This window comes from Hypanus sabinus (genome assembly GCF_030144855.1).
Source record: "Hypanus sabinus isolate sHypSab1 chromosome X2 unlocalized genomic scaffold, sHypSab1.hap1 SUPER_X2_unloc_22, whole genome shotgun sequence".
Lineage (NCBI taxonomy): Eukaryota > Metazoa > Chordata > Chondrichthyes > Myliobatiformes > Dasyatidae > Hypanus > Hypanus sabinus.
Genome location: NW_026778993.1, coordinates 169,983 through 183,246, shown reverse-complemented (window position 1 = coordinate 183,246; position 13,264 = coordinate 169,983). Strand labels below are relative to the sequence as shown.

Sequence of the window (13,264 nt, the reverse complement as noted above, 5' to 3'; positions counted from 1 at the left end):
CATGCAGGTTAGATGAGTGAGTGAAGTGTCCCTTCGCACACTTCTTTGTCAATTCATAAGGCAAGTGTCAGATGTAGTATATCCCTTGCACAATCACTGAGTTGAAGAACTGATCTCCAGTGAACAAAATGCTGGTGTGTTCAGAGCTCCCTGGATCCAGTGGATTTCACTGAGTTACAACAGAAAACTTCATCTCAGACACAAAGAATGTTTCCAGCTGTGATGACATAATTCTTAATCTCCAAGGATCAACACTGATATATTGTTAAATATCTGGCAAATCCTTAAGTAGCTGGGCAGAGATAGCAAACTGACATATTCTGTTTAAAATTCCCGTACACAATTTTGTTGCCTTTTCTAACCTGTACAAAAGATTTACAAAAGACATCAATGAATGAAAGTCATCATTCAGAGAAGTGTATGATCATCTACTTTGTTAGAAGCAATGAGAGTGCAGACTGTTTTCTCAATAGAGAGGAAATTATGTTGAAGAGTAGGAGAATATAAAAAGAAGGATGTGTTGTTGAGTATTTATAAAGTGTGGCCTCACTTGGACTGTTGAGAGCAGATTCAGGGCCCTCATCTGGAACAGAGATACTTATATTGGAGAGCGTTCAAAGGAAGTTTACAAAAATATTTCAGGATTCATAAGGTTTGTCAGATGAAGAACATTTGATGGTTTGGGGCCTCGATTCACTGGAGTTCAGAATAATGAAGGGGCCCTCATTGAAATCTATCGAACATCAAAGAGTCTCGATAGAGTGAATGTGGAGAGTATGTTTACTAGAGTGGGGGAGTCTAAGACCAGAGGACACAGCCTCAAAATCGAGTTTTGTTCTTTCAGAATGGAGATGAGGATGAATTTCTTTAACTGGAGTGTGGTGAATCTGTGGAATTTGTTTCTATGAGTTGCTCTGGAGGCCAAGTAATTGGGTATATTTTATGGAAGAGGGTGATGGATTCTTGATTAGTCAGGGCAGGAAGGGATATTGATCAGTGTGAATAAAACAAATCTGAATCCACTCTGTCTCAATGTTGTAAAACAATAGAAGATGAAAACTTCCAAGGTGACAATAAACGAGGACTGAGTGTCCTCATAATCTAATCTAAGTGCAATTACGAAGAAAGCATGGCAGTGCCTCTACTTCCTATGAAGTTTGCAAAGCTTCAGTATGACATCAAAAACTATGACAAACATCTACAGATGTGCGGTGGAGAGTAGCTGCATCGTGGCCTGGTATGGAAACACCAAAGCCTTTGAAAGGAAAATCCTACACAAAGTGGTGGATATGGCCCAGTACATCACGGGTAAAACCCTCCCCTCCACCGAGCACATCTCTATGGAGTGCTGTCACAGGAAAGCAGCATCCATTACGAAGGACCCCCACCAACAAGGACATGCTCTGTTCTCACTGCTGCCATCTGGAAGAGGGTGAAGGATCCTCAGGCCCACACAAACAGGTCAGAGACAGTGACTACCCCTGAATCATTAGGCTCTCAAATCAGAGGGCATAACTTCACCGAAATTCAGTAACCCCTTCACTGAACTGTTCCCACAACCTCTGGACTCACATTCATCTCATGTTCTTCATCTTTATTTCTCATTTATTTGTTATTACTATTTCCTTTCTATTCACAGCTTATTGTCTTTTGCATTTAGTCCGTCCTGTTGGGGTCGGTCTGTCAGTGATTCTATTATGGCTCTTGGATTTCCTGAATTTTCCCCAAAAAAATGGAACTAGGATTGTGCATGATGACATGCTGAAACTTTGATAATAAATTTACTTTGTAGATTTTAAATTGTACAGTTAAAGGGAGACAGAAACACACACACACACACACACACACACACACACACACACACACACACACACACACACACACACACACACACACACACACACACACACACACACCCACACACACACAAAAAAAAAAAGAACAGGGTGAACTGCCTCCATGACTATCACCCCCGGTGGTGCTCACATCTACTGTGTTGAAGAGCTTTGAGGGGTTGGTCACGACTAGAATCAACTCCTGTCGGTGCATGGACCTGGACCCACTGCAATTTGCCGATCGCCACAATCTGTCTACAGCAGATGCAATCTCACTGACTCTCCACTCAGCCTTAGATCACCTGGACAATAGCAATACACAAGTCAGGCTGATGATTACAGCTCAGCGTTCAACACAATCAGACCCTCAGTTGTAATCAACAAGCTCCAAACCTGGGCCTCTGTACCTCCTTCTGCAACTGGATCCTCACCAGGAGACCCCAGTCTGTGTGGATCAGAAATAACATCTCCTCCTTGCTGACAATCAACACTGGCACATCTCAACGATGCGTGCTCAGCCCACTGCTCCACTCTCTCTACACCACGTCTTTGTGTCTAGGCTCATCTATAAACTTGCTGATGACACAACTATTGTTGCTGGAATTTCAGATGGTGATGAGGAAGAGCACAGGAGTGAGATAGATCAGCAAGTTCAGTGGTGTCACAGCAACAACCTTGCACTCAACATCACGAAGACAAAGGAATTGATTGTGGATTCAGGAAAGGGAAGTCGAGGGAACACACACCAGTCCTCATCGTGGGATCAGAAGTGAAAAGGGTGAGCAGTTTCCATTTCCTGCCTGTCAACATCTCGAAGGACATCTGCTCAGGATCGGAAAATGCTGCAGAAAGTTGTAAACTCAGCCAGCTCCTTCATGGGCACTGGAATCCACAGCATCCAGGACACATTCAAAAGATGATGCCACAAAAAGGTGACATCCATCATTAAGGACCCCCATCACCCAGGACATGACCTCTTCTCATTTCTACCATCAAGGAGGATGTACAGGACCCTGAACTCACACTCACCGGTTCAGGAACAGCTTCTTCCCCACAATCAGATTTCTGAATGGACAATGAACTCAAGAACATTTCCTCAGTATTTTCCCTCCGGTTTTGCACTACGTTTTGAATTTACTTTTATAAATAATTATTGTGATTTAAAATTTTTATTACTATGTATTGCAATGTACGGCTGTCACAAAACAACACATTTCAGCACATATGCCGGTGATATTAAACCTGATTCCGATTCTGATACACAAGCACACTCAGCTGGGCTCAGACATAGAACACTCCCACATTCCTCCTTTTGTTGCTCCTGCTTGCTCCGTGGCCCCCGGTATGAAGCTCAAACTGTTGCAACACCTGCCCTTTAAATTCATGGCTGAGGCTGTGTCGTGTCTGTTCACTGTTTGAGTTGGATATTAAATGAAGAGCATTGAATGGGAAGGAAGGTTTGAATAGAAGAATAAAGATCTCCTCTGGAGGTATATGGGGTCCTTCAGAGAGCGTACATGGAACACTGTGCACAGGTCTGGTCTCCCTCCCGGAGTCAGCTTGTGGGATGAAGGGAATGAAGTGAAGGTTTCAGAGATTGATTTGGGGGGTGCGGTAGCGTCCTCAGAGAGATTACACTGACTGGGCCTGTCTCAAAATTAGAGAAATAAGAGGTGGTCTAACTGAGACAGACACAGTCTCACCGGGTATTGAAAGGGTGGGGCAGAAATGGCGTTTTTCTTCAATGAGTGTTGAATAAGGTCACAGACTTAGAATCCGATGTCAGCTGACAGGACTCAAATGAGGAGTGCGTCAAATCTTTGGATTTTTCCCCACAAGGTTTCTAAATGCACAAGAAATATTGAAGGACTCAGCGATGATGGGAACGTTGCAAGAAATTTTCGCTGAGGTCAAAGATCAGCCATGATCGGAGTGAAAGGCAGAACAGGGGCAAGGGGCCGAATGGACACGCCTGCTGCAGTTTCTTATTTTCTAAAGGATGAAATTGCGCCTTGTTTTCCCTTGGGTTTCAGCCCGTCCGGTTGAGAGCACCGGAGATCCATCGGCTGCCGTTGCGGGTCAGATCCGGGCTCCCAGCAGCCGGAGACAGGTCTGGGAGGAAACTCCCGACAAAAGGCCCCTGATTCTCGGCAGGAAAAGACCGGCCACCCTCCGTTCAGATGAATCATCTCACGGAATCTCTGCCATGGGAAGGATTCACCCGGCCGGTGTTGCATCCGTTCCCCGACATTTAGCTCCCAATCTCCGGCCTCTCCCAGTGTCCACTCGCTCTCACTTCCAAACATTCACCTTCCCGCCCACTGGTAGTTAGCCAATGGGAGCAACACTCTCCCAGCGGTGTCGCTGATTGGCTGTAAGTGTGACTGACGGGCTGCTACCGGGAGCTGGAGATGTCAGTCACAGTTTGTTCTCGGAATCGAAGGAATTTCCCCGAAACTTAAACTTCAGAGTAAATTTTATGATCAGAGTACGGATAACTCACCACATACAACCCCGAGAAGCATTTTGCTGCGGACACAGAGAAGATCGACAGAATAGTAACTATAACTGGATCAGTGAAAGATCAGCCAGAGTGCGGAAGACAATAAACTGTGCACATAAAAATAAAAATAAATAGCAATAAATAACAGGAACATGAAATAACCGCAGCGGCTGCCGACTGATCTCCGGAGCTCACACCGCTCCCCTGTGCAATCCACCGGCTGAAGGCCAAGGGAGGACAAGGCGCTAAGCGGAACTACTGTTTTATAAAATAAGAAACAGGAGGAGGCGTGGTTATTCGGCCCATTGCGCCTGGTCTGCCCTTCACTCAGAACATAAAACCATAAGACGCAGGAGCAGAATTAAGCCGCCTGGTCCATCGAGTCTGCTCCGCCATTCAATCATGGATGATTCTTTTTCCCTCCTCACTTTCTCCCCGTAGCCTCTGCTGTCATGTCCAATCAAGAACATGTCATCTCCGGCTTAATGACACCCAACGACCTAGCCTCCGGAGCTGTGTGTGGCTACGAATTCCACAAATTCACCACGCCTTATATAGATATTTCTCCGCATCTCTGTTTTGAAAGGGCGACCCCCTACCCTGAGGGTGTGCAACAGATTCCACAGATTCACCACCCTCAGGCTAATAAAAGTTCTTCACATCTCAATTCTGAATGGGCGCCCTTCAATCATCAAGTCATGTCCTCTCGTACTAGACTCCCCCACCACGGGATACAACTTTGCCACATCCACTCTGTCCATGCCTTTTAATATTCGAAATGTTTCTGTGAGGATCCCCCTCATTCTTCTAAACTCCAAGGAGTACAGTCCAAGAGCGGTCAAATATTCCTCATATGTTAACACTCTCATTCCCGGAATCATTCTAGTGACCCTTCTCTGAAACTTCTTCAACGTCAGCACATCCTTTCTGAAATAAGGAGCCCAAAACTGAACACATTATTCCAAGTGAGGTCTTACCAGTAACATCGAGTCTCAACATCACATCCCTGCTCCTATACTCCATTCCTCTAGAAATGAATGCCAACATTGCATTCGCCTTCTTCACCACCGACTCAACCTGGAGGGTAACCTTAAAGGTATCCTGCACGAGAACTCCCAAGTCCCGTTGCATCTCAGAACTTTGAATTCTCTCTCCATTTAAATAATAATCTGCCCGTTTATTTCTTCTACCAAAGTGCATGACCATACACTTTTCAACATTGTATTCCATTTGCCACTTCTTTGACCATTCTACTAATCTATCCAAGTCTCTCTGCAGACTCTCTGTTTCCTCAGTACTACCGTCCCCTCCACTTATCTTTGTATCATCAGCAAACTTAGCCACAAAGCCATCTATTCCATAATCCAAATCGATGATATATAACGTAAAAAGAAGCAGCCCCAACACGGACCCATGTAGAACACCACTGGTAACTGGCAGACAACCAGAATGGGATCCGTTTATTCCCTCTCTTTGTTTCCTGCCAATCAGCCAACGCTCTATCGACAGATGTATCCGCAGTGCCATGGGCTCTTATCTTGTTTAGCAGCCTCATATGCGGCACCTTGTTAAAGTCCTTCTGAAAATCCAAATACACAACATCCACTGCATATCCCTTGTCTAGCCTACTTGTAATTTCCTCAAAAAACTGCACTAGGATTGTCAGGCAGGATTTTCCTTCAAGGAAACCATGCTGAGTTAGGCCTACCTTGTCTTATCACTCCAGATACTCCGTAACCTCATCCTTGACAATCGATTCCAACAACTTCCCAACCACCGATGTCAACCTAACAAGTCTATGATTTTCTTTTTGCTTCCTTGCCCCCTTCTTAAATAGCGGAGTGACATTTGCAATCTTCCAGTCCTCCGAAACCAGGTCAGAATCTAGTGACTTTTAAAAGATCTTTGCTAATGCCTCCGCAATCTCCACAGCTTCTTCATTCAAAACACAATGGTGCATTCCATCTGGTCCTGGAGATTTATCAACCCTTAGACTACTCAGCTTCCTGAGTACTTTCTCTGTCGTAATTGTGACTGCGCACACTTCGCTTCCCTGACACCTTTGAGTGTCCGGTATACTGCTGATATCTTCCTCAGTGAGGACTGATGCAAATACTCATTCAGTTCCTCAGCCATCTCCTTTCCTCCCATTACAATTTCTTTAGCATCATCTTCTATCTGTCCTGTATCTGTACTCACCTGTATTTTTATATACTTGAACAAGTCCTGCTGTTCCTGCCCCAATCCTGTCAATATCCTGTGAGATTGAGCCTGTCCCTTTTACTTATCTAATTCTGAGACGGGCACAATGCGCTCAGTTTCAGTCAGACCACCTCCGATTTCACTCATTTTGTTACGATGATTGGTTGTGGGAGCATCTCAATGGACGATAAGTGAGTGTAGTTATCCTGTGTTGTTCCCGAAACTGATGGTTGAGGAGTAGTAACTGTTCCTGAACCTGGTGCTGCGAGTCCTGAGACTTTTGTACCTTCTCCCTGATTTCAGCTGCGAGAAAAGTGCCTGGGCTGGGTGGTGAGCATCTCTGATGATGGACACTGCTCTACTTCAACAGCGTTTCATGTCGATGTGCTCAGTGGTTGGGAGGATCCATCCGGGATGTACCGGGCCGAATCCAATACCTTGTGTCTGTTCATCAAGAGGGCGATGAACTTCTTTGATCATTGTGCCAAAACTTACCTGGGGAGAGGGAAATTGCTAATGTCTCCGCGATCTCCACAGCGACTTCCTTCAGAACACGAGGGTGCATTCCATCTGGTCTGGGAGATTTATCTACCCCTAGAATGAGGGAAATAGCAATCGAGATTTCGGGTTGAGACAGTCTAGCTGAAGGATCTCGACCTGAAAGTCGATTTTACATTTCTGTCCACAGATGCTGCCTGACCCGCTCAGTCCCTCGAGTTTGTTACTCGAGATTCCAGCATCTGCAGTCTCTTGTGCCTCTCTTTTCAGAACTTGTCCCTTTCAGTCCTGCCTCAGACTGAACCAGGCTCTTCTCTCCGGCCTCATTTCTGTTCTGCTTCTTCTTTAGCCCATCACGCCTACCGGGACACAGGCCGTCAACAGCAGCTCCTCAGATTCCCCTCGTCTCAGATTCAATCGTCTTCCAGGGGATGGACCGTCCGATCTCAGGGATGAGGCCTTTGGAGATTAATTTGACATTTCTGTGCACTGCCACTTTTCGGGACCAGGTTGCAAACCCCAGGCCCAACGCCGCTCCTTTCGGAGCCGGGTTCAGGCAGTCCACGGCCGAGTACTCATTTCTGTTCTGATCTGTTTAATGCGTTGCTGATCTCACTCTGCGATGGAAATTACCACTATTACTTCCCATTGAACACATCCAGCAGCAGAATGTTCATTCCCTGAGACTGTTCCGACATGCTTAATCTGTTTCTGATCCCTCCCTGATATAGATACAATTCCTCCCCCAGACAGCAACATAATGTTCACTCCCTGAGACTGCAGTGCGCGTAGTGGACAATCGCGGTACTGCAGGGGATCAGCAGCTCCCCGAAGGTGAAAGCATTCTGAATCAGGAAGTGCCCGGAGTTAACATGGCTACCAAAGGAGAGACCGAGAGTTTGAGCGAGGAGGTAATTTGTCCCGTCTGCCTGGATTTCTTCACCGATCCGGTATCACTGGAGTGCGAACACAACTTCTGTCGCTCTTGTATCACACGATGTTGGGAAAGGGAGCAAAGAAACCCCTGCCCGGAATGTGGAGAAATGATTGCTGACGACACCCTTAGGGTGAATCGGGCCTTAGCAAATCTGACACAAAAATTTCGGAATTTAAACCTGAACCAGAAAGGGAAGGAAAGTAAACGTCAGTGTGAGGAACATGAGGAAGAACTGAAGCTGTTTTGTGAAACGGACAAGACACTGATCTGTGTGATCTGTGCAGCTGCGCAGGAACACAGAGAGCACCGCTTCAAGACGATTAAAGAAGCTGTTAAAATTTACAAGGTAAAACTAACCCGAATTTGATTTTCACTCTATCCTCCATTCTTCTGCCGGGGACCACAGGAGCCTTCACATCGAACACATCATGCCCCGCAACTTTCACCATCTCCAACGGGATTCTACCACCAAATACATCTCTCCCTCCAACAGCCCAGACCCTCCCCTCCCCACAACTCTCCGCTCTCAATTCGGATCGCGCTGTACGTACTGTATCGCCCTTGTTCATTCACTCCTCCCCACTAATCCCCCTCCTGTCACTGACACCTCCAGGCGGGACAAGTGCTACACCTGACTCCTAACCTCGTCCCTCGTTACCATTCAGGGCCGCAAACAGCCCAGTTCCTCCCGTTTCTTCCATGGTCCATTGTCCGCTCGTATTAGATTCCTTCTTCCCCTGCCCTTTACCTCTTCCAACTATCCACTCTCAGCTTCTCACCTCATCCCCCTGCCCCACGTTCCCCCTCACGTTGTCTCACCCGTCACCTGTCAGCTGGTTCTCATACCAACCTTTTTATTCTGGCTTCTGTCCCATTCTTTCGCAGTCGTAATGAAGGGTCTCATCCAGAAACACCGACTGTTTATTTCCCCTGGATAAATGCTGCCCATGATGTTGGGGTCCTGGTGTTGTGACCCCAACTCTTTACAATCTATATTAATGATTTGGAGAAAGGGACTAAGTGCAACGTATCGAAGTTTGCTGGTGACACAAAGATGGGAGGGAGTGTGGAGGACATTGAAACCCTGCAGGGGGACATAGATAGGCTGAGTGATTGGGCAGACATTTGGCAGATGAAATATGATGCTGGCAATTGTGAGGTAATAATGCAGCAAGTTATTATCTAAATAGAGAGAAATTGGAAAGTGCTTCTGTGCAAAGGGATCTGGGGGTCCTGTTGCAGGTAACACAAAAAGTTAGTATGCAAGTGCAGCAGTTTATTGCTAGGGGGATGGAGTATAAGAACAGGGAGGTCTTACTGCAGTTGTACCGGGTATTGGTGAGACCACACCTGGAGTACTGCATGCAGTTCTGGTGTCCATATTTAGGAAAGAACATACTGGCTCTCGAGGCAGTGCAGAGAAGGTTCACTAGGTTAATTCCGGGGATGGGTGGATTGATGTATGATGAGAGGTTGAGTAGATTGGGACTCTACTCATTGGAGTTCCGAAGAATGAGAGGCGATCTTATTGAAACATATAAGATTGTGAAGAGGCTTGATCGGGTGGATGCGGGGAGAATGTTCCCAATGATGGGTGAAAATAGGATTAGGGTGCATAATCTTAAAGTAAGGGGATGCCGTTCCAGGACTGAGATGAGAAATTTCTTCACTCAGAGGGTAGTGGGGCTGTGGAATTTAACTGCCCCAGAGAGCTGTGGAAGCAACTACACTCAATAAATTCAAAACGGAGATAGACATTTTCCTGGATAAATCTGGCATTAGGGGATACGGTGAGTGAGCATGTAAGTGGACATGAGGCTAGGTTTAGATTAGCCAATGATCTCCTGGACCAGTTTTCGATAGCCTGGATGGGTCGGAGAGGAATTTTCAAGATTTTTTCTCCTCAATTGGCAAATCTTTTTTCCCCGGGTGATCTCATGTCTTGGGCGGGTTGAATAATAATATAACATGGGCGGCATGGTGCCCTGTTGGTTGCCACTGTTGCCTTGTGGGATTCGGTGATAACTAGAGTAAAGATTGGATCAGCCATGATCTTGCTGAATGGTGGAGCAGGCTTGAGGGGCCCATTGGCTCCTATCTCCTATCTCCTGCTCCTATCTCTTATGTTCTTATGTTATTTTCTGTTCTGCTTGACTCACTGAGTTCCTCCGGCATTTTGTGTGATAATTGGGGTTGATCCCTGTTATTTTGATGCATCTTTGTTTCTATTTCCTTCACTCTCTGACTTCTAGGATCAGCTAAAATCTTCCTTAGACTCTCTCACAAAAAAGAAATCAGACTTCCAGGAAAAGGAGCAGCAACAGAAAGAGAAAATTTCCGGAGTTCAGGTGAGGCTTCCTGAGTGGAATTTCTGATATTATTGTCGAGTTTTGCTCCATTTAATGCAGAATAGCCGAGTATCGCAGCTCCCGTGACCTGGGTTCGATCCTAACCTCTGCTGCTGTCTGTGTGGAGTTTGCATGCTCTCCCTATTACCACGAGAGATTCCGACACATCTCAAGGACATGCCGGATGAATGGCTAATTACCGTTGACCCTGTAAAGGTGGGGAGGGTGTGTGTGAATCAGATGGGAGTTTATGGGTCAATAAGTGAGAACAGGTTTCAGGAAAACATGAGGGAATTGTGTTGCTGGGAATGCACTCAGAAGTAGCATGAACTCCAATAGACCGAACTGAACGACAAAAGGAAACAGAGCACAGCAATGCAGTATATTAATCTTCACTTTCATTGGACAGGAACAGTCACACAGCCTTCTGTCCCACGTCACAGCACAGTTTGCTGAACTGCGCCAGATTATCACTGAGAAGGAGCAAATCTTACTCAGGGATCTCAGGGAAGAAGAGAAGAGGATTCTCAACCCAATGGAGAAAAATCATCTCGCTCTTCAAGAGAATATAAGGATTATTCAGGAGGAAATCACTAAGTTAAAGGAACAAATGGATCAAAAAGACAACGTGATATTTCTCAAGGTGAGGGATTATATTTCAATTTGTTTCTGTCAAAGGGCACTAAATAAACAGTGGTATATTTGAAATAAACACAGCACAGCGGCCTATTCTAACAAATCAATTCCCGCTGCTGGCGACCTCACACAGATGTTAAAATTGCATGATGCGCCCTCCAATCACTCCAATAATGACATTTGAAAATGTCCAAGATACGCTTTCAGTCCTTCATTAGTAAAATACAATCTTGAAGCGATGAAACTTCAGGGTAATTCATTGTAAAGTAAGCTGCAACACAGCGGTCAAGAACAGAATGACATCCGCCCGTCCCCAGCTCAAAACTGCCCAGAACAAAGTACAGATACGTAACTTTTTCCCTTCGCTTTTACCACGTCCCCAATCACGTGACGAGTTACCATAATAAACACGTAACACAGAATACAATGCAGACAGAAAACAGACGTGTTGCTCCTACACACAGTATTTACAAATGGCAGTAAACTGTTTCTCACCAGACAACTTATACAACTATTCAGGGTAGTTGTTGTCCCATAATAATAAGATTATTAAGGGATTGGACACGCTGGAGGCAGGAAGCATGTTTCCGCTGATGGGTGAGTCCAGAACTAGAGGCCACAGTTTAAGAATAAAGGGTAGGCCATTTAGAACAGTGATGCGGAGAAACTTTTTCACCCAGAGAGTGGTGGATATGTGGAATGCTCTGCCCCAGAAGGCAGTGAAGGCTAAGACCCTGGGTGCTTCAAGACAGGGTTAGATAGAGTTCTTATAGATAGCAGGGTCAAGCGAGATGGGGAGAGGACAGGATCGGGATACAGATTATGTATGTCAGCCATGATCACAGTGAGTGGCGGTGATGGCTAGAAGGCCCGAATGGCCTACTCCTGCACCTATTGTCTATTGTCCCAAAACTGGACTTGCACAACTTCTGTACATCCCAGGACATAATGCAAATTTCTCTGAAATTATGTAGTCTGATCACAACACAGAGCTGCTGACAGTGTCCTTAATTCTACATTAAATATCCTCTAAAACTCCAATTAACTCCCATTTCCAGTCATAGGCTGTGAATGTGTTTGGTGGAGTGGGTGTGAGGGTCTCTCTGTCAATCAGTGAGAACAAAGAATTTGACCCACACATCAGACTTATCTTCTGTATCCGGTTTCCATCAGATTAGGAAAACTATTATTGTCTCTTTACTTTTACAGATAACATTCAATCAGCAAAACATAACCAGGTCATTCGGTCCATTTTCTCCTCTCAATTTCCCTGCTTCACAATCCTCCACCCACCTACTCACCACACCCAGCAACAGTTCCCCGAAATCTCTGGTCCCTCATGTGTTTATCCAGCCTCCCCATTACATTCAATCTCTGCTGTTCCATTTCACCCACTCCTGTGGCACTGAGTTACACATCCTCTTCACTAAATTTCTTGTGGAATTGGTTAAAATCCATCTGGAATTACATCTCCCCACAAGTCTCCGCATAAATAGAGGTACTTCCTCTACCCACACACAATCACATACATCACTGAACTTAAATTCCTCAATCCTATCACACTGACGTCATATCCAGATGATAATGCACAGCCTGTCCTGTCTTCCCTGTAAGTTCCATCTTCTCAGTAATGGTCTGACATTCAGAAAGTTTCCCTGTCATTTACCCCGTGGTTCTGTATTGTCCGTGTGTATGAGTGACTGTGGGAGTGGGAATTTTCAACACCTTGTAATAATTTGGATGAAATTCAGGATGTGGACAGTAAGTCCAATTCTAATCGGATCTGTGTTTTATTTATTTCAGGAGGAATCTCGTCGGAACAGGAGGTAGAACAGACTCTTCACTGAAACCTTGAATGAATTTGCAAAATAGTTCAGAATAGCAATTTATAACCAGCAGTTTAATATTTACAGGATTAATGACGATCTCCAGGAATTGTCAGTGACTGATGAGACCCTATCGGTTGAAAAATTCGATCACCTCTATTTGTTGAAAACAGTGCTGAGAGAAACGCTTGATGCTATTAATCGAGGTAAAACTTATAAAGATTAATTTTTCCTTGTTTATGAAGTTCAATTTAGTTCCAATTTGAGGCAAAGATTGTAATACTGGGCTGAAGGGGAACTGAAGTTTATTTTACATCAACCCCACCGACTGGTAGGCATCACTGTCACATGGTCAGCTGGAGATGTCAGACCCCTGAACACACCAGCACAGGGTCACAATACAACCAATACACGGGACTGGCAGATGAACCACTGTGTCCTGATCCCAGGCAAATGCACTAACACACCAGGACATGAGT

At 45.3% G+C, this 13,264-nt stretch overlaps 1 protein-coding gene across 1 annotated transcript in view; it reads left to right on the top strand.

Moving 5' to 3' along the window:
• LOC132385796 (zinc-binding protein A33-like) overlaps positions 1 to 13,264 on the top strand; it is a 57,064-nt gene that overhangs the window by 28,569 nt on the left and 15,231 nt on the right. Inside the window, exons 3-7 of the mRNA XM_059958017.1 lie at positions 7,388 to 8,321; positions 10,228 to 10,323; positions 10,733 to 10,966; positions 12,763 to 12,785; positions 12,873 to 12,991. Coding sequence (XP_059814000.1) covers positions 7,911 to 8,321; positions 10,228 to 10,323; positions 10,733 to 10,966; positions 12,763 to 12,785; positions 12,873 to 12,991 — 883 coding nt within the window. The 5' untranslated portion in view covers positions 7,388 to 7,910. The remainder of the gene's footprint in view (positions 1 to 7,387; positions 8,322 to 10,227; positions 10,324 to 10,732; positions 10,967 to 12,762; positions 12,786 to 12,872; positions 12,992 to 13,264) is intronic.